This window comes from Glycine soja, chromosome 4, assembly GCF_004193775.1.
Source record: "Glycine soja cultivar W05 chromosome 4, ASM419377v2, whole genome shotgun sequence".
NCBI lineage: Eukaryota > Viridiplantae > Streptophyta > Magnoliopsida > Fabales > Fabaceae > Glycine > Glycine soja.
Genome location: NC_041005.1, coordinates 8,611,517 through 8,634,132, shown reverse-complemented (window position 1 = coordinate 8,634,132; position 22,616 = coordinate 8,611,517). Strand labels below are relative to the sequence as shown.

At 37.3% G+C, this 22,616-nt stretch overlaps 1 protein-coding gene across 2 annotated transcripts in view; it reads left to right on the top strand.

Moving 5' to 3' along the window:
* LOC114409235 (protein SABRE-like) overlaps nt 1-16,679 on the top strand; it is a 41,342-nt gene extending 24,663 nt beyond the window's left edge. For both annotated transcript variants that reach the window (XM_028372621.1, XM_028372622.1), the window contains 9 exons: nt 8,356-8,580; nt 9,174-9,313; nt 11,395-11,467; nt 12,016-12,117; nt 12,222-12,404; nt 12,589-12,918; nt 13,016-13,183; nt 13,498-13,870; nt 16,072-16,679. In XM_028372621.1, coding sequence (XP_028228422.1) covers nt 8,356-8,580; nt 9,174-9,313; nt 11,395-11,467; nt 12,016-12,117; nt 12,222-12,404; nt 12,589-12,918; nt 13,016-13,183; nt 13,498-13,870; nt 16,072-16,181 — 1,704 coding nt within the window. In that variant the 3' untranslated portion in view covers nt 16,182-16,679. The remainder of the gene's footprint in view (nt 1-8,355; nt 8,581-9,173; nt 9,314-11,394; nt 11,468-12,015; nt 12,118-12,221; nt 12,405-12,588; nt 12,919-13,015; nt 13,184-13,497; nt 13,871-16,071) is intronic.
* Nucleotides 16,680-22,616: the final 5,937 nt, after the last annotated feature.

Below are 22,616 nucleotides of genomic sequence, written 5' to 3'. Positions count from 1 at the left end.
TATAGGTTGATAGCGAACAGAACAATATAAATAGAAAGAGATGATGGAGAGAAGTGTGTAGAAGAAGTTAGTATGAAAATGGAGAGTGTTTGAGGAGCTCTCGAATCATTCTCAAGATTGTATTCCGCCACTTCTGGTTACATTGACGCAGTGAGTATTAATAAAAATTACTTGACACTGAGTTTTTGTTTGTATTATTCTTTGGTGCTGCTCAGTTGGGTCTATCATAGACAAAAAAGAAATCAGGCAAGTACTTTGCTTGGTGATATTTTTATGGTTTTGGTACTTGAAATATTAGTATCTATTAGCAGAGGTTGATTATTAGCTGTTAGTACTAACTTAATTAAGGAAAAAAAGTCACTCTTCCATATAAAAGAAGAAATTTAGTATAAGAAAAGGAGTACGTGGGAGGAGAGCTAGTCCCTAATTAGTCCCTAATTTTTGAACATTTGGATGGTGATCAGTCCCTAATTTTTAGGGACAAACAGAATCTTCTAAGATGAGGTATGTGGCTCCAAGTCAAAAATTCTAAGATGATATTATAGTCTATCCTCCCTCATACTCCTTTTCTTATATTAAATTTTTAGGGACAAACAGAATCTTCTAACGGTAATATGGCCAAAGTAGTGTATACAGGGGGGGGGGGGAGGGACCCCTATCTTACAAGCCAGTTTTGTAGGTTTGAGTTATGTGGCTCGAAGTCCAAATTCTAGATGATATTAAAGTTTATCTTAGATCCAATGTTGGGCCACCAACATTTGCCATGCTCTAGGTCGGTAGCCTTGGGTGTGGGGGTGTGTTGGAAAACCACCTTACCCCTAGCCCACCTTAGTTGTGGGCTTGTGACCTCTTTGGAGGTTGCCTTAATTGTAGCCTTTTAGTTCCACATCGACTAGTGATATGACCAAAGTATTGTATGTAATTGGGGGGTAATCCACACCTTATAAGCTGGTTTTGTGGATTTGAGTTAGGCCTAATTCTACGATATTTATTGAAAAAAACTCAAGTCCCACATCGGGTAGAAATAATGTCAAGATAGATTATATAAGTGGAGGGCAACCCTTATCTTATGAACTAGTTTTTGGGGTTGAGTTAGGCCCAAACTCACATTCTAAGATGATATTAGAGTCTATTCTAGGCCCAAACCCACCATTTTATCCACGCATCAAGCCCAAAAGTGTCCGGTGTGAGGTGGTGTATTGAAAAAAACTCAAGTCTCACATTGGCTGGAGATAAGGCCAAGATAGAGTATATAAGTGTATTAAACTCAGAAAAATGCACAGATAAAAAATTGTGTGTTCTCATCTGGAGAATTCTCCATTAAATAGTGATGTTACAATCTGATTTCCATCCCTGAAAGCTGGCTAATCTGCAATAAATGCTATCCTATAGCCAGGGTAACTAATTAAGGAGATACTTGCATAATTATAGCTATACAATTATGCAACAAATCTGCACCAATAACAACAAATATTCTTCAATATGCACTGATTAATGACAAATATTCTGCCAATCAATTCCATTGACAAAGTGAGGGGAAACTCTCACCCTATGAGCTAGCTTTTGGGTTTGAGTTGGGCCTAAACCCACATTCTAGTAGACTTGCCTGTTCTGTCAGGCATTTCTGGAGCGGGGGGGGGGGGGGGGGGGTGTTAAGAAGTCCCACATTGCCTGCCTCAACTCTTGTGGTACATGATAGGTCCCAGGCAGCATTGCCACGTGAGCAGCTGATTCATAATGAGACAAATAAGCCTAGGATATGGCAGGTGTATTCTAGAAGGGGCAAGAAGGGAATTAGTGGCTAGTTAGTTATGGGAATGACGTGGTCTTGGAGTGAGGGCCTAGCTGAGTAGTTCTGTTATATAAGGAGTAGGAAAGGGAATGGGAATTTAGCTTGGATTGTATTAAGTCACTAGAATGGTTAGGAAGTGTTAACTTCCTAAACGGGGCCTAGCTCTGAGTCAGAAATCCAGGAATTGTTATTCCACTTTCTGTAATTGTCCTCATCTTTTTATTACAATCAATAAAGCCCTGTGATCTTCTTTTTTTTCACTGTTACATTTAGTTCTCTGTTTCTGGTTCGTAACAAATTGGTCCGACCTGCCGGATCTCCGACGGGGAACCAGTGAATGCCACCGGTCAAGAAAACGACGATCAAACAGATGGAAGCTAAGGTCGAAGCTCGAGAAAGTGAGATCTCAGAAGTACGTACCACACTTGCTGACGTACAGAATGCGGTGAGGGAGAACCATGCGAATTTGCTTGCGATGCTTGAGAAGTGTCTGGGGAAGACGATGTTTGAGGAGGAAGGTCCTGTAGGATCGGCGAAGGGAACACCGGCGAATACGCCGTTGTTGGAGACGAAGGAGTCAAAGAGGGCGCATACCAACAGGATCCGGGAAGAATCGCTAGCGGAGTTTCGTCACGCAGTGAAGAAGGTAGAATTACCATCTTTCACCGGCGAGGATCCGGCAGGGTGGATCTCACGCGCCGAGATCTATTTTCGAGTTCAGGATACCACACCGGAGATCAAGGTGAGGTTGGCGCAACTATGTATGGAGGGTCCGACGATCCATTTTTTCAATTCACTAATTGGGGAAAATGAGGATCTGTCTTGGGAAAATCTGAACGATGAACTGCTCGGAAGGTATGGAGGTCATGGGGAAGGTGACGTGTATGAACAGCTGACGGAGTTGAAGCAAGAAGGGACTGTGGATGAATATATCACCGAGTTTGAGTATCTCACAGCACAAATACCTAGACTTCCAGATAAACAGTTCCTGGGATATTTTTTACATGGGTTGAAGACGGAGATCCGTGGGAAGGTGAGGAGTTTGGCAGCGATGGGGGAGATGAGTAGAACGAAGCTCTTGCAAGTGACAAGAGCAGTGGAGAAGGAGATTAAGGGCACCGGGTCGGGTTTTTACCGTGGGTCCAAATCTGGGAATGGGTTACACCGGCCCAGCTCCCATGGGTCGGGTAAAGGAAGCACTGACTGGGTCATGGTAAAAGGACAGGAAGAAGAGAAAAGAAGTGGAGTTGGGCCTAAGGGAGATAAAATGGCCCATAATGATAAGAGGCGCAATGGACCACGAGAAAGGGGATTCACACATTTATCTTATCAGGAGATGATGGAAAGGAAACAGAAAGGACTTTGTTTCAAATGTGGAGGCGCTTTCCACCCCATGCACAAGTGTCCTGAGAAACATCTAAAGATTCTGGTGTTGGAGGATGACGACGACAAGGAGGCGGAGGCGAAGGTAATAGCAGTAGAGGTGGAAGAGTCTGATGAAGACGATAAGGCTGAAATGTGTGTTCTGAACTTGAATCACATTGCGTATGAGAACCATAAAACGGTCAAGCTGCAGGGGAGGATATGTGGTGTTCCGGTGTTAATCTTGGTGGATAGTGGTGCGACGCACAACTTCGTTTCCCAGAAGTTGGTACACAAGATGGAGTGGTCCATAGAAGAAACCCCATCCATGAGCATCAAGCTTGGAGATGGCTCTCGGTCTCAATCTCAAGGCGTGGTTAAAGGGTTGGAATTGAACATTGGTGAGTTCAAGTTATCTCCAGAGATGCACCTGTTTGAATTGGGAGGAATAGATGTCGTGCTGGGAATGGAGTGGCTCAAGACCTTAGGGGATATGATTGTGAATTGGCGTTTGCAGACGATGAGTTTTTGGAGCAATAAGAAATGGGTTGTATTGCAAGGAATTGATGGGTGTGAAAGGGAATTGGTGGCGCTGCAGTGCATCCTGTCTAAGCCAAAGTTCAACAAACCAAAGGAGTTATGGGGGATGGATAAGAGAGGAGTAGAAGGAGGGACAAGGCTGACCAAAGGAGTTATGGGGGATGGATAAGAGAGGAGTAGAAGGAGGGACAAGGCTGACTGCACACCAACACAAGGAGTTGGGTTTAATTTTAGAACAATATGCACAAGTGTTCCAAGAGCCCTTTGGTCTTCCTCCTAGAAGGAACAAGGAGCACGCCATTAACTTGTTAGAGAATCATGGAGCAGTAAATGTGAGACCATACAGGTATCCCCATCATCACAAGAATGAAATTGAGAAACAAGTCCAAGAGATGCTGGCAGCAGGGGTCATCAGGCACAGCACCAGTTCTTTTTCCAGCCCCATGATTCTGGTAAAAAAAAAAGACAATACATGGAGGATGTTCATTGATTATAGAGCACTCAATAAAGTGACAGTTCCGGATAAATTTCCTATCCCTGTTATTGAGGAGTTACTTGACGAGCTACATGGTGCCAACTTTTATTCCAAGTTGGATTTAAAGTCTGGATACCATCAAGTAAGGGTTAAGGAGTCTGATATTGGTAAAACAGCCTTTAGAACACATGAGGGGCATTATGAATTTTTGGTGATGCCTTTTGGGCTCATGAATGCTCCTTCAACTTTCCAAAGCCTCATGAATGATGTTTTTCGTCCGTTATTGAGAAAGTGTGTGCTGGTGTTTTTTGATGGCATACTAATTTATAGCGCGAAGCATTTGAAGGAGGTGCTGCAGTTGCTGGCTCAACACAGCCTAGTAGCTAAAAAAAAGAAATGCTATTTCGCTCAGAAAACGGTGGAGTATTTGGGTCATATGATAACTGAAGAGGGAGTGGCTGTAGATCCAAACAAGGTGAAGAGTGTGATGGCATGGCCTACTCCTAAGAATGTAAAGGGAGTGAGAGGATTTTTGGGGCTCACTGGTTATTACAGAAAGTTCATAAGGGATTATGGGAAGATAGCTAAACCCCTAACTGAATTAACCAAGAAAGATAATTTCAAGTGGGGAGCGGAAGCGCAGAAGGCATTTGATGAGTTGAAGGAGAGATTGACTACATCTCCAGTTCTGTCTTTACCAGACTTTTCAAAAGGGTTTATGATTGAGTGTGATGCCTCTGGTGGTGGTATAGGAGCAATTTTAATGCAAGACAAGAAGCCCGTTGCATACTTTAGTAAGGCGTTGGGAGCGAGGAATTTGACGAAATCTGCTTATGAGAAAGAATTGATGGCAATAGTGTTAGCAATACAGCACTGGAGACCTTATCTTTTAGGGAGGAAGTTTATAGTTTCCACTGATCAAAAAAGTCTGAAACAACTGATGCAGCAGAGAATTGTGACAGCAGAGCAACAGAATTGGGCAGCCAAGTTGTTGGGCTACGATTTTGAGATTGTGTATAAACAAGGAAAATTGAATAAAGGAGCTGATGCGTTGTCCAGGATGCATGAAGGGACAGAATTGAATCAAATCACATCTTGTGCACACTGGGATCAGGAGCAGCAAGTTAAGGAGGAAATTAACCAAGATCCCAAGTTACAGGACATCATTAGGCAGTTGCAGCAAGATTCTGGAGCCAAACCAGGATATGAGTATAAGCAGGGAGTTTTATTTTATGATGGCAGATTGGTCATATCTAGCAAATCACAGCTCATCCCTACTCTTTTGAGAGAGTTCCATGCTACCCCACAAGGAGGCCATTCTGGATTTTACAAGACTTACAGGAGAATTGCTGCTAATGTGTATTGGATTGGGATGAAGGGAGCAGTACAGGAATATGTTAGGAGCTGTGATGTATGTCAAAGGCAAAAATATTTAGCTACATCTCCAGGAGGGCTATTACAGCCTTTACCGGTGCCTGAACAGGTATGGGAGGACATCTCCATGGACTTTATCTCTGGATTACCCAAGTCTAAGGGGTTTGAGGCCATATTGGTGGTGGTGGACAGGCTGTCCAAATACTCACACTTCGTCCCTCTCAAACACCCTTATACAGCCAGAAGTATAGCTGAGATTTTCTGCAAAGAGGTGGTGAAGTTGCATGGGATACCACTTTCCATTGTCAGTGATAGGGATCCCCTGTTCATGAGCAGTTTCTGGAGAGAGTTGTTTAGGATGCAGGGAACACAGTTGAAGATGAGTTCAGCATATCATCCAGAATCTGATGGGCAGACAGAGGTGGTGAATAGGTGCTTGGAGACCTATTTACGGTGCTTCATTGCTGATCAGCCCAAAACATGGGTATCATGGGTGCATTGGGCTGAATATTGGTTCAACACTAATTACCATGCTGCTACTGAGAAGACTCCATTTGAGATTGTGTATGGGAGGTCGCCACCTAAGTTGACAAGATGGTTACAAGGAGAGACAAGAGTAGAGGCAGTGCAAAGAGAATTGATTGACAGAGATGAGGCTCTGAGACAATTGAAAAACCAACTGCTAAAGGCACAAGAAAGGATGAAGAACCAAGTAGACAAGAAGAGGCTGGACAAGAGCTTTGCTGTGGGGGAGTGGGTGTTTGTTAAGCTCAGAGCGCATAGGCAGAAATCAGTGGTGACAAGGATTAATGCCAAACTGTCAGCAAGGTATTATGGGCCTTACCCTATTTTAGAAAGGATTGGTGCTGTTGCCTATAAGTTGAAGCTACCTGTAGGGTCCAGAGTACACCCGGTGTTCCATGTGTCTCTACTTAAGAAGGCAGTGGGAAATTATCAGGAAGAGGAGGAATTACCTGAACTGCTGGAGGAAGATCAGATGGAAGAGTATGAACCTGCAGCTGTTTTGGCCACTAGGAAAGTACGACAACAGGGAGAGGAGAGCCAGCAAGTACTGATTCAATGGAAGGGAAAAACTGCTGAAGAAGCCACATGGGAAGAAGCAATCATGATGAAAAGTCAGTTCCCTAAATTCAATCTTGAGGACAAGATTGCAGCTGAAGAGGGGAGTATTGATAGGTCCCAGGCAGCATTGCCACGTGAGCAGCTGATTCATAATGAGACAAATAAGCCTAGGATATGGCAGGTGTATTCTAGAAGGGGCAAGAAGGGAATTAGTGGCTAGTTAGTTATGGGAATGACGTGGTCTTGGAGTGAGGGCCTAGCTGAGTAGTTCTGTTATATAAGGAGTAGGAAAGGGAATGGGAATTTAGCTTGGATTGTATTAAGTCACTAGAATGGTTAGGAAATGTTAACTTCCTAAACGGGGCCTAGCTCTGAGTCAGAAATCCAGGAATTGTTATTCCACTTTCTGTAATTGTCCTCATCTTTTTATTACAATCAATAAAGTCCTGTGATCTTCTTTTTTTTCACTGTTACATTTAGTTCTCTGTTTCTGGTTCGTAACAGTACAACTTATATATCTGTTGGACAACTTGAGTGTCAATTGGTTTTATGATGAAATCTAAGATGATATTAGAACCTATCCTTAGATCCATTCATTAAAAGGGACACTCACCATATTATCCATGCACCAAGCCCAAAAGTGCTGGGCATGAGGGAGTGTATTGGAAAACCCAAGTCCCACATCGGGTAGAAATAGTGTTAAGATAGAGTCTATACAAGTGGAGGACAACCCTCACCCTATGAGCTAGCTTTTGGGGTTGAGTTTGGCCCAAATCTACAAAGAATATTTATTAATTCCCTAATGCTTGTATTATTCTGTTACTGTTACTTTTTAGGAGATATTCTTTCCTTATCTTTAGGACTAGTTTAATGTACAGTTGACCAATTCTCCTATTTATTGTACCGAATGTTATCAATGGTGGATGGCAGCTATTAGAGTTAGCCATTTTTTTGTTGTATTTTACTGTATCTGTTATTTGTTTCTCATGGGCCTTAGGCCCTTATTTAGTTTGGGTTCTGTTGAACACTTAAACCACAGCTATTAGGGTCTAACAAGACTGGGAAGCCATCTGGGTTACTGCTTGTCTGATTGAAATCACAAATCCAGTTCAGTGTTTATATTCTTAATAATTTTGCTCGGTGTAGACAGCATTCCATAAAAATTTATGGTGCTTTCACCCTTCTGTAAGGAGTGAAGGTATTGAGGTTGATAGTAAAACAGAGAAATTGCATTTTTTTTTTTATCAGCAAAAGTAATATATATATAAAGGAGTACCAGAGGTACTAAATTACAGAAATAGGAAAGACCATACGAATGGTGCCTGAATACAGACTGAACATAGTCTGAGTACAGAGAAATTGCATTGGATTCTGAAAAATGAATTAACACATAAAAATGGAGGATGAGTTCAGCTATTTATAGATTTACTAGAAACTGAAACCTAACTATCTGTAACTAACTGTTAGTCACAGTAGTATCACTATTATAAATGTCAACTAACTTTTAGCTGTTGCATTACCCAATACACACAAATTATAACTACTCTAATAGAAAGAAGGACATTTCATTTTTCATTGGCATTTGAGGAATCCGAAGCTTTCACGAGTAAATTCATTCTGCTATTGTGTTTGTGATAGAGTTTTGAGATGTGTAGATTATTTTTGTATATGCATATTTCAGTAGATGACAAATGTGCATACCTCATGAACAGTAGTCCAACACTGGCAGGTCCAGGGACTGAAGAGAGAGCTTGTAATTGCTCAAAAATCTAGAAAGGCAGCATCTGTGTCATTAAGGATGGCTCTTCAAAAAGCTGCGCAACTACGGCTAACAGAAAAGGAGAAGAACAAAAGTCCTTCCTATGCTATGCGCATATCTTTGCAAATCAACAGAGTTGCTTGGAGTATGCTTGTTGATGGTAAATCCTTTGCTGAAGCTGAGATTAGTGACATGGTAAGAATAATTTTCCCAATCCGTTCTCTCTTACTTCTCTTTATGTTTCCTTCAAAAATTTAGTGAGTCCACCTTAAATTTGCTTCTCAAGAAGTATACACTGGTGTCTCAATGCTGGATCTTCTATGTATCAAGTCTTGCATAATATTTATATTTATTAGATACATTCTAAAGTTTCTTGCATTGACGTGTGTTTAATTTAGTTTATTTTGGAGAAATAATTACTTTTTTTTGTGAGCTTTCTGACAGAGCTTTAAAAAAAGTGATTATTTCGAAAAGCTATTCCCAGACACTAGCTAGGACTCAATTTTCCCATGAGTAGATGATATAGAAGGCACTCTTACATGACTAATGTTTTCCTTCTACCTTTGTAAGCCATTGAATACTTTATCCCTAGTTGCTATGGGGGAGGGGATCAAGGAAAAATCACAGTAGTCTTTTCTAGTTTGGTTGTTCTTTCTTGTTCTCGTTCCCTTGCCTGAGAATGGTGGTTCCTTGCTAGCAATTTGTTTTGTAACTTTTCTTAATTCATTTCTTTTTTGTCCCAATTTGGAAGATTATACTAATTCTGTTTCATGTTGCCAAATACTTAGATATATGACTTTGACCGGGATTACAAGGATGTCGGCATTGCTCGGTTTACAACTAAATATTTTGTTGTCAGAAACTGCCTGCCTAATGTCAAGTCTGATATGCTTTTGTCAGCATGGAATCCTCCATCTGAATGGGGAAAGTATGTAATTTTATTGGACTTTCTCTTAATTGGTGCTTATGTTGATGTTATGATATTTGTTGCCATGCTGTTGTAACCTCTATCAATGGTTTTAGACCTACTATAGAATTGGTGAAGGTACTAGTTCATATAGTTCATGGTTGAATCAGAAATAAAAAATATATTTTTATTATTATATAATATATTAAACAGTAAAATAGTATATTGTTAAAAAATTAAATTAGGCAAATTTTTAAATTTACATGAGGTTCATATTACAAGTTCTACAAGATAAAAAAAATTCATAATAAATAGTCAAATTGTAACAGTCTATACATATATCCATATATGAGACGCTATTTATTTAAAAAATTTAAAGCAGTTCAAATTGGTTTTCTACACCAGTTCTTACCTAGTTTAGGCTGGTTCTTGTCAGGTTTTTTACTCTTATCAATTTTATGGATAGTCTGAACCAGCGATCTGATCAATTCTTTGTCCCACATCCAGTCTTAATAACTATGCTTTTATACATTGTGTTAATCATTGGAGATAGGTTATGTTTTGATTTTGTTTGAGGTTCTGATTCAACTCCATCCTTCTCTCTCTCTCTCTCTCTTCACCCATTTGTTGTGCTTGTGGTCATGATATAGTTTTACATATCTACAAGCACAATGATAGAAATTGAGAGAAATTGTAAGATTGATTTCATTGATCAGAAAATTATCAAGCCAAGTTACAAAGGCCACAACTCTATATAGAGTGACTAACAGAAACCTAACCCTGACAGTTACTAACTGACTACAGTTAGTGACTCTAACAGACTGACAGATCACTGACAGTTAAACGAATCTGAGAGAGAAAGAGAGGGAGAGAATTGAGGTTTAGGGAAAACTCTGTTAAGAGTTTCTGTTATTGAATTGTAAAACCCAATGATTCAATACAGTTTACAAGTATATATAGTTAGACTAACTGTCCTAACTAACAACAGCTGCCATGGAAGCTATTGAGTGGTAAAATAACTGACTAATAACTAACCTAAAGGATTAGTTAACTAAGGAAAGCAGTAAGGGAAAAATAAAACTGTACAATGGAGTTGAATACTCCTATAACAGTTAACTGATAGCTTGCAGTTGACAACAAACATTAAGTAAAATCCAATATGCTTTTCTTAGTGGAGTAAGAATACTCTAACACACAATAAGTCAGAAGTGCTCCTCCTGTTTTCATCACCTGAAGGTTGTAAAATACAGCTTCCTCCCTCCTCACCCATTACTTTCTGTATGTTTAAGAAGGAAGTACCTCCTTGCATATAAAGTAAAACTATTAGAATGAATGAGAAATATCCAATAGTATCCTGATTTCCATATGCGTGTCTCAGCCGTTGTTGCCAATCTCTACAACATCAACCTTGCACTACTGTCCTTGTCCCCAATCTGCCCTCCATCAGTTTTGGGTCTTGTGCCTCCTGCATTTTCGGCGTTTTGCGTCATTTCTCTCCTATTGCTGACCTGTGGCCTTTGTTGCCTCTAACAACCTATAACCTATACTAAGGTGTTTCAGGCTGAAATAACCTCATGCTGTTTGTTGATGCTGCTGCATTCTCTTAACACATCTAAATGTGAACTAGCCACTGCCCACTTGTCCCAGACACGGTTTGAGCCCCACCAGTTTTTTGTCCCAGATGTGATTTGGCCCCGGTTTTTGTCCGAAATATGGTTTGCCCCATTCTCTGTTGTAGATTAGGTCTCGCCCTGGTCCTTGTCTCAGATGCAGTTTGGCTCTGCTAGTTTCCAGTCCCAGATCTTGCTGTCTTTAATCCATGTTGCTATGGCCTTGCTTCCATCCCAAAACATTCAGATTTCAGTGTTTATCATTGCATTCTCTTTCCACCAAAAATCATTCCTTTGACTGGTTTTCAGCAATGGGTCATACAGTGATGAATTGACTGTGATTTGTATCATTCCTGTGACTGTGATTTATAATAGTAAAATTTTTTATATACATTTTAAAGGGTTAGCAACTGCATATTAAATCCTGCTGTATTTGTATTTGCTGCAAGTATCATATTGCATGACCATCTCCTTTTTGAAATTCTTTTCCAGAAAAGTGATGCTTCGAGTGGATGCACGACAGGGAGCTCCAAAGGATGGAAATTCTCCCCTTGAACTTTTTGAGGTAATCATTTCCTTTAGGTTTTTTGGATCCTTAAACTCGGGGAAAATCAGTGAAGAGAAATAGAATCCATTCTTGGCCAAATTTGTGGTTTTTCTTTCTTGCTATTTCTTTGGTTAAATTGAAACCATATGTCATACTTATCTCAAGTAGATCTGAATATAATATAATGCCAAGTCAGTATCTTAGCATTTTTTCACTGATTCTCTCCATATATAGATTGGCCTGAAGACATGCCCGGTGGGGCATTAGTATGATTTAGAGCTGGAACATTAATATATCATTAGTAGTTTTGTAGGCCTTAATATGGTACATAGGCGGCCTGGTTAGCTGCACAACAAACATGCCTGCGATACACCTTTCTTTGAAAAAACTACTGCAATGTGAAGTTCATATTCATATTGATGACAGAGTAAATGTAAATATCAAAGAGCTAGAAAATGTTAAATCTGCATTGTGTGTTTTTCAGAATCTGTAACTAAACTTGCAATTGCTTAGAATGTCTAGATTGGTTTGGCTTGTTTCTTACATGAACTTACTTTTCACTATAGGTAGAGATTTATCCTCTTAAGATTCATTTAACAGAGATGATGTACAGAATGATGTGGGAATATTTCTTCCCAGAAGAAGAACAAGATTCCCAACGTCGTCAGGTTAGTTTAAGATTACAAATCTCTCATATTATGATGTCTCAAAAATCAAGGCTAAGTTAGCAGAAAAACCATGTCAAAAGTTAAAATAGTGGTTATTTGTATAGGAGGTTTGGAAGGTTTCAACCACTGCTGGTGCAAGGCGTGTAAAGAAAGGTTCGTCAGTTCTTGAAGCTTCTGCTTCAAATAGTCACTCAACAAAAGAGTCCGAGGCCTCATCCAAATCTGGCATATCTGCTATACTATTTCCCACATCAAGTCAGCCTCCATCCCATGTTGACTTGGCTCAAGTGAGTATTTGATGAATTGCTAATACATGGTTCTCAGGTCAGATTATTAATATCAGCAAATGCTAACGTTGGTCTGCATTAATGGAGAGCTAGGGAGGAAAATAGCTTTTTCTTTTCTCATGTTCTCCCAATTTATTACTTTAGATGCTACATTTCTCAAGGAGTTTCTGAAACCTGCTTGCAGGCATCCAAAACACAAAATGTCAAAGCAAACCCTGGTAATGGTGCAACCCTTGAGTTGAGAAGGACATCATCTTTTGACAGAACTTGGGAAGAGACTGTGGCAGAATCTGTAGCTAATGAACTTGTGTTACAAAGCTTTTCTTCCTCAAAAAATGGCCAATTTGGTTCTACTGAGCAACAAGATGAAGCTGCTAAGAATAAATCAAAAGATTCAAAAGGTGTGAAAGGTGGTCGTTCATCTCATGAAGAAAAAAAGGTGGCTAAGTCACATGAAGAGAAGAGATCTAGGCCACGGAAGATGATGGAGTTTCACAACATCAAAATTAGTCAGGTTGGTATTTTTGGGCCTTTTGGTAAAATTGTTATCTATCATCACTTCTGATGCAATAATTCAAATTCAGCTAAATGTCATGGATTATTTCTTACAGGTTGAGTTACTGGTTACATATGAAGGGCAAAGATTTGTTGTTAATGATCTCAAATTACTGATGGATCAATTTCATCGAACCGAGTTTACTGGAACTTGGCGAAGACTCTTCTCGCGAGTTAAGAAGCACATCATCTGGGGAGTCCTAAAGTCTGTAACTGGAATGCAGGTGATGAATGACTCACAGTTTACTTTCTCCTTTCATTTTGTTGTTAATAGTTATATACAAACCTGTTCCTTTTTACTCATATCTGCTGTTTTTACCTACCACTGCAAATTTATATGGATGCTATAACACAAACATGCTGTGATAGTAAATTGACAGAAAAGGAACTTGAGTGAAATTGTTTTAACAATTTCCTTTAAAATAGCCTTTACCAATCAAGAAAAGCACTGTATTTTGATAACATGGGTCTATTTGGTGGCAACTTTAACTGTTCTGCTAAATCCTTTAAATGTGTATCTTTTATATGGATTATGTAGGGTCGGAAATTTAAAGACAAAGGTCAGAGTCAGCCCCCTGGTGCTGGTGTTCCTGAAATTGATCTTATTTTAAGTGACAATGAAGGCCAGGCAGGAAAATCTGATCAATATCCACCATCTTGGCCTAAGCGTCCAAGTGACGGTGCAGGTGATGGATTTGTAACATCCATTAGAGGACTGTTCAGTACTCAACGTCGCAAGGCAAAGGCATTTGTGCTCCGAACTATGAGGGGAGAAGCAGAGAATGATTTTCAAGGTGATTGGAGTGAAAGTGATATGGATTTCTCTCCTTTTGCTCGGCAGCTCACGATTACAAGAGCTAAAAAGCTTATTAGGAGGCACACTAAGAAGTTCCGTTCCAGAGGACAAAAAGGTTTGTTTGTCACTTTCATGCTATTGCTTTTATTGTCTGTCTAGACAGTCTAATTAATATTCAATTGTTTCATGGACAGATTTTTGTTTTTTGGATTTTTTAGAAGAACATATGTATGGCAAAAAGTTTATTATTAAAAGGATAAGAAATCCCCTCAAAGATAAAAAAGAGACCAAACTAAAATTGCTCAAGGAACAGATGCAACAAAGTTGTCTTCTCTCTCTACATATTAGTAATATAAATTCTATTGACAAAACTATTTGCAAAGCACCAAAGAGAAGCCATAAACACAATCCTATCCCAAATCTAACAAAATTGAGAAAGACATTTGGAAGTACCGGCATTCTCCAAGTAAATACGCCTGAGAATTTCAAAAATAGCTACAGATATAAAGTTCATACTCTACTCTTGCCTAAACTTTTTCTTTATTGATTTTTTGTTCTAAGAAGTCAAGCACCAAACAATACCAGCCCATGCCCAAAAGCCAGACCGATTGGAAAGCCATTTCAAAACCATCTGAACAGGTGATGAGAAATTGCTCCACAGTGAAAGGATATACCATGTGTTCACCAAGAATCCCTAAAATCTATTCCATTAAAAATTAGGTGATTTACAGTATAAACATAAATGGGTACTGTTACTGAACTTGGCCTGCATGTAACACCTTGAAAGAAAGAGAAGTCTGAGGTCTAAAAGTCCATCTGTAATAAATCTGTTAGTTATAGAGTTCAGCTAGTCAGCTATCCAGACAGAAGGCATGCTATGGAGGTAGGTTTGAACTTCCACATGGGTTTGTTGAGGAGGAACTCCAATGATTAGGAAATTGATTGGTTTCTGAATAGGACTTTACGAGGAAGTATGCCAAAAAATTGAAGGTCCTAGTTCTCCTTTAGAGAAAACTTAGGTGCAGTGCGTAGGACCTTTGGGTTCTATTCTCCGATCAAAATTGAAGTTTCATTTCAGTAACCCACCACACCAACCTTCAATGCCTGGGTTATCAAGATGAAACTCAATTTTGGTTAATCAACAACACCGGAAGTACCTCTATGGTACTGAACCTAAATTTTCTGCCTCCTTTCTTAATTTAAGAAAGACGAATAGAATATAAGTTTTTACGAACAATGTTCTGGCCTTTTAGGTTGTATGTGTTGAGGGATTGTTGTAGCAATTTTCTTTGGATTATGCAATGGTCTTTTAGCTTGCTAAACCCTTGATGCCTCTTCTGCTGAACCCTAATGTGCAAAATTGGGACTCCTCTTTTTCTTCCCCCCCTCCTCTCTGGATCAATTCCTATTCTTTAGAGCTGATTGCTTGAATAAAGTAAAAGCATAATGTGTTCTAACTTAATTTCTCTATTACTTGGTTGGAGTACTCGTGATTGCTTGCATGCTCATGGTGGTTGCTATAATGATCATTTTTAATATGAATAACACTTGTATGTATTTAAGCTTTTTGTGAGGTACTGTATATACTTTGACCAGCTATCCTAAACTACTCTCCTCCCTCTCTCTCTCTCTCTAGGGTTAATTGTGTGTTGTTTCCTCATTATTTGTCGTTTAAGGTAACTTCCGAAAATTATTAATTACACAAATTACTATGCTAAAATGACTCTGACAAAAAAACCCTTACTAAAAGAGTTAGAATGTAGTTGTGAATCAATTTAAGTATTTAGTGGAGATACTAAAAAATGAGGGTGTTAGTTGGAAAATAATAATTAATGTTTTCTTGGTTATCTAAAATGACATTATGATAAAACTAAAATACTCAAAATAGCATTGACATGTAATACGAGACGGAAGTAGTACTTTAGTTGATTGAATACCCTAACATTCAAGATTATACTGGCCTTTTCAATCTAACATTTACAACAAACTCATTATCTTTCTCAACTCTTTGAATGAGTCTGGGTTTGAAAGAAGATAGAATTTTAGAACAGATTTATGTAATATGCTAACTTATATCAGATTGGTTCCATGGGCATACAAAATGTCAAGGGAGCATATCTGAATGTAATATGTACTTCTAGTACCACTGGTACTCAGTAATATAATATTATTTTTGCAGAGCAAAAAAAAAAAAAAAACCAGTCAAAGCTGTGTTGTGTTTTGATATTTGACTTGCTGATCTTTTTTTCTGTCTCCTAATCGAATCCCTTCATGTTCATTTGATTACTTGAGGAATGAAGTTTGAATCTCTTTCAGGTTCTACTTCACAACAGAGAGAATCGCTACCATCATCACCACGAGAGCCAACTCCATTTGACAGTGATTCTTCAAGTGGATCCTCACCATATGAAGATTTTCATGAATAGAAATGTTGTCATCTAAAGGATTTCTTACTTTTCCGCTGAGCATGACGCAGGTTACATCTAGTTCTTAAATACTCTGAAGGTAGGGCCTCGGTTGAAAGCTATAGACATCTTGAACAGAGGGGCGCTTGGAATGGAAAGAGAACTTGGGGCTATGCATGCATGGTTGATGTTGATTGCTATTCATTGTGTATTTTCTGTCGCAACCCAAGTCATGAGTGAAAAAGAGCCTTGCTTGCTTTCATCTCACACCTAACATCTATGCAACATCGCTCGCACATCTAACATTTCTATTCCTTGACAACTTCAGTCACCGGTGAAGAGCCATGCGTTCATCTCTTAACGTGTTTTCGGGTTGTATATTCCTGTAGCTTTTGGTCAATGTTCAATTTTTGGCTTCTTAATTTATGAGAAAATAGGAGCCTAGAGGTTGACATGATTATGTATATACATTTGATTATATTTTGGAAAATAGAATAAAAGCAATATCTTTTTCGCAGAGATCCTTATTTAGAATTAAAATAAAATTGATGGACACAAAACTTTGTATAATGAGAGATTATTCTAAACCATTTCCCAAAGGAATAATGCTTGTGTAGAAAGTACTGAGCTGCAGGATATTTATTTTAGTACATTTTTTTTGTGTGAATATTTAGTACATTATCCTATCAAACCAATACAGAGCATTATACATTATCTTCTCAGAGAAATTATGAAACATAATTCTATCGAGCTTCCTTTTTTTTAAGAAAAATCCCGCTATCAACCAGTGAACTTCATTCACAGAGCCAGCTAACAAAGAAATGTTAGATTAGTTCTTCGAAGTGTGGATGAGGAGGATTAGGCGTTTGATACTTCTTAGTTTCTACTTTGTAAATTAATATGCATAATTTAGATTAACTATTAAGATTTTTCCAGGAGATAGAAATGAGTCAGCAATATTGCCAGTGATATATTAAGAATAAGAATATTTAAAAGTATTGTATAACAAAAAAATGTTTAAAATACTTAAATTTGTGTAAATATCAGATTTTACTAGTAACATTTTATTAAGTTAAATTTTCAATATCAAATTTAAATTTTTTATATCAGATTTTGTTAAACAGTAACCTTATTTAGAATGAAAAATTATAATAAAAATATCAAATTTTGTTAAACTATCAATTTTTTTAATGATAGTTATTATTTTATTATTTTCTCAATAACCAATCTATAGTTATTATCATTGTTGTGATTACTATGACATCAAAAAGTATACTGACTTTATACTTATAGTACACTAACTCTTTTTTAGGATAAATTGCTAATTTAATTCCATAATCATTGACTTGACACTAATATGATTTTTTTTAAGTGCTCTTAATATCACGACACATAAATAGTCTCTTTTAATCTCTTTTTTTAATCATGAAATATTTATGAACTTTGTTTATGATTAATCTAAAAAATCTGACTGATTATCTTTAATGTGATTTTTTTTTTAATTATGTTTTTCATTCATAAGGTTAAAATTTAAAACCTTACCTAAGAGGATCGAATCTAATACCACTCAGACATTTTTAATCTTTAAATAGTTTATTTAATATTTCAATTTTTTTAATGATTAATGTCATAATTATAGACTTTAAATGATTAATAAGAATTAAAAAAAATACATGTATGAGTAATGTACGGTACAAAATCTGTTTAATTAAAAAGAACTCAAATAAATTAGAAAGTAAATGTATTTATGTTTTATCATTTTATTTCAATTACAAGTACTTAAACAACTATATTATTATAATTTTTAATCTATTTGTTTAAATTTACAAATCAGTCACTTATACTACATACTTAAAAAATAAAATTATCTACCAATACTTTTTAATTTAATTTTGATACATCATCATTTACAATGCCAACAAATTAGAAATCATCCTAAATCTATTTTTTAAAGCAATCATTAAAAAGGTCTATAACCTTACAGCAAATAAATTTTTGAAAACAATGTCGTCAAATTCTATTTTTACAACATCCATATGGTGCCATTATTTCAGATATTTAGATTTTAGTTGCAGAAGACTGGTATGAGACTCTATAGCATGTTCTCCGGCAAGGCCACTATTGCACAGGTTTCATGTCCAAAAGTTCATCATGGTAACTATTTCGATGTACTTAACTGCTAATCAAGTTGGTGTCCTCTTTGCTAAGAGTAGGTGTTTGCTCAGTGGCTTATGATCATTGTAGGTTTTTTCTAGTTTAAACTTGTCAAAAGGTTAAATGATTTTTTTCTTTTATCTTATTTTTTTAGTTTAGATTGATCTTTTATCTTTTTTAAAAAATAATTTTTAGTCTTTTATCTTGTCAAATTGGTTCAACTTAAATTAACATCATTAAGAATTTGAAGATATTAGCAATTAAAAACTACCAAAAAACACAATATTTTTCCAAGGTTAAAATATGTTGTTTGCCCCTATAAATATCAAAATGTTTGGATTTAGTCATATTGTAAAAATTTTGGTCTATTTTTTGTCTTCACAAAATTAAAATGTGTTACTTTTTGGCTTGAATATCGGTTTGGGTCATCCAAACCTATATATCATTCTTTTTAATTTAAAATTCAAAATTATAGTTTGTGGGAGTTAAAAATCATCACAATCGAAAAAAACAAACAAAAATGCAACAATCAGAGATCGTCCACACCCACCACCATTAAACACTATAACCACCGCACCTCCAACCAAACAACCACCATTTCAAACCAAACAACACCTAGATTTGCACCTCCAACGAAGCACCTCTCCTCCAACCAAACAATCACCTCCCTGTGTAGAGTAACCACCCACCTAAACCCAAATTGTGCTGTCATAACCAAACCAATGGACTCAGATTTGCTACGAACAACAACCACCCTAAAATCCATCAACGATGCAAACCTACGAACTCATATCTACTCTTTCTAGCTTAGATTTGCACTCTCTCTCTCTCTCTCTCTCTCTCAGATCCATGTTGCCGCTACCCCCTTTTGTAACGCCTCGACAAGTCACACCCGAAAGAGAAGGATCCAAAGACTATGTAGGTATGAGACTCTATAGTTGAGAATAATGTAAATGAATTAATTGATATTGTCTATACAAACAAGATGCATATATTTTTCGGCAACCCATCACTTAAGAACTCCATAGTTAAGCGTGCTTGGCTTGGAGTAGTTCTGAGATGGGTGACTTTTTGAGAAGTTCCTTGAAAAGCAGGTGAGTGAGGACAAAATATGTTGAAAAGTCTTGTGTTGGTTTATGGGGTCAGTCATTGATCCTGAAGGCAAACAGAGATGATTTTCGAGGTCTCGAAAAAAATTATCTATGGAGGATTCTGACTGGTGGAAGGTTCTGATCAATAGGGATGTTGAGTGGAGTGTCACATCGTAAAGTGTCGTAATGTGAGAGTCATTGAGAAATCGAAAATCAGGGATGTTACACCTCCACTATGTCATTGTTGGCACGTCCCCGTTAGGATCATTCCCTTGCAGCACCTGATGTAATAGCCGTCCCTTTACTTCCTATAAATAAATAAATTAAGATTAGGTCATCAATTCTCTCACTATATAAATTAACTTTTAACCCAGAATAGCTTTTACAAAAACACGTTCTATTTCTTTCTTCTTCTTTTTTTTCTGACGCACAAGAACCCTAACAGAGTAGTCGGAGGAGGAGCTCTAGAGAGCACCAGAAACGCCACCATTGCAAACGGGGAACGCTTGAGTGACTACATTGAGATAATGGATGAATTACTCACTCTTGGGAATTAGAATGGACATGTATAGGGATCTCTAGAAAATCAATTTTGGGTTGTTTTTATAAATTTTTAATTCATGAACCTTTTCCAATTGAATATTTCATATGCTAAATTGAGTGTAATATTTATTATCATGAACTTCTATGATTCTGTTTAGTGTATATTGACATAATATTTTTTTATTGAAGGGGTCATATTTTTTTTAAGTTGTCAAATTGTTATCACTTGATTTTTTATTTTTGTGTATATTAATGTGTACGATTTTTTTGTTTTACGCTTGTGCATTTACCATTGTTTTCGAATTTGTCAGTGAATTGCTATCATTCGAATTAAAAGTTTGACCCAAATAATTGTATTCCCTTTGCTTGCAATCAAAATTTATGAACCACAGGTATTGTACCACTTTGTTGAAATATAATATATATATCTCGAATATGAAGCTGACCACGTATGGTTGTTTTACTGAACTTCCCTCTTGTATCATCAAACCATCACCCATTAATACAACACCAACATTTTTGGATTCCAAATTCAAAGCATATATATATATATATATATATATATATATATATATATATATATATATATATATATATATATATAACATATAAAATAAGGTTATAGAAATTATTGCTTAATAGTGATTATTTTTGTTACTTTCTAAATTAATTGTTGTGGAAGTTTTTTTAATTGAAATTAATATATTACTATTGAATGATATATGTATGATGCATGAGATGTGATAAATTATTTTATTGGCGTTATGAAATTGTGATTGAGATTGTGTGTAAGTGATAATCATTTGGTATGTAATGAATTGTGAATTACATAGGTGTTGAAATGTTGTATGTATTCAATTGTGAGCTATGAATTCTGTAATCACACAACTGTATGACCCTTTAAGGGCGACCAATTAATGGGTGATGAGTTGTGATGGGTTCCACGGTGGGAACCCGACGAGTTTAATCACTTGAGGCGCGATGAGTTAAAATAATTTTCAAAAATAATTGAGATTTTGAAAACAATTAAGTAGTTGTGTGCATTGCATAATTCATAGGTAGAGTCTATGTGTTAAAATATTTTCTGGGTTGGACCTGAATTAAGAGGGAGAGGCCTTGACGGACTCCTTGGAGTCTAGGTCTTGGAGGTAAATACACTCGGTTTGAGTGTTCCTTTAAGCCTGTGCTGATCCCATATGGTTGGAGCATTCTCGCAAAACAGAGTGATCCTGAATGGTCTCCCTATGATTTCACTTAGTGAGAGTGACTTAACTTACCCATTGTGAGGCATGTCCCGTCATGTACTCCTAGGCGCCCGATGAGATTTTTCACTAAAAAATGGTATCATATTGCATGTAGGCTTGAGTCTAGCATATTTGTTGCATAACGCTTGTGTTTGACTTTCATTGAGTTAACAATTGCGTCATTTTCTAGAGTGTGTCAACTTGAATAAGTGTGAATAATGTGTGTGATTTTGTGAAGTGATGTTATTTATATAAATTCAGCTCTAAGTATTATATGTTTCACATGCTCTAATATTTTATTATATACGAATGTGATAACTCACTCCCGGTGTGTGTTTGTGTTTGGGTTGATTGCCATTTTGTTTTAGGTGAGCCAACATATAATGAGTTTCATCCTGGAGATTGAGAGACTTAGCCTATGATAGGGATATGCTCTGATAAGTGTGACATCGGGGCGTAGGATTTTACCTCACATGTTATAATTTCGTGAATGATATAATTGTGTTATGTTTTGTTTTCGCTTTGTTTTATATTTATTCAGAATGGGTGGCCTTGTTTTGAGCTGGGATAACTTTATCTTTTATTCGCATAATTTCTACTATGATTTCACTAAGTGGATGTGAACCTTTTACCTTTTGAATTGAATTAAATTAAATGTGTTTTTTAAAAAAAATTAATTCCGCATTATTTTATTTCCTTTTATTATTTATTTATATTTGTGAGGGTAGATGGTGTCACATTTAGTGGTATCAGAGCAGGTTGGACCTTTTGGCCATGTGTGTTATGAGCTTTCTGTGTTTCCTTGTGTACTCTGATGCGTTGTGTTTTGTTTTGTTTTGTTCAGAGGTGTACTTTGTTGTGTTGGTATATTTTTCAAAGTTTTGTTTCTTGCGTGACATAGGAAATAATGGCTGTGAGAAATGAGCGAGAATGACTTCTTATCGAGGCCTTGAACAACTTGGTGCAAGTTATGGCTAATCAGGGAGGTGGTGGAGGAGCAGTGTTGTACCATGGTTTAGATCGCTTTCGGAGGAACAACCTACCTACCTTCAAGGGGGGTTATGATCTTGAGGGTGTTGAGGCTTGGTTGAGGGGGATTGAGAAGATCTTCCGGATGATGGAGTGTCAGGACCAGCAGAAGGTGTTTTTTGCTACTCACATGCTGGCAGATGAGGCAGAGTACTGGTGGGAGAACACTTGCCCATGTCTAGAGGGAGCAGGTGGTGTTGTTGTCCCATGGGGGACTTTTAGACAGACTTTTTTGGAGAAGTATTTTCCAGAAGATATGAAGAATAGGAAGGAGATGAAGTTCCTCGAGCTGAAACAGGGGAGCATGACGGTGGCAAAGTATGCAGCAAAGTTTGAGAACCTTGTAAGGTATTTTCCTCATTATTAGGGGGAAGTTGGGGAGAGGTCCAAATGTG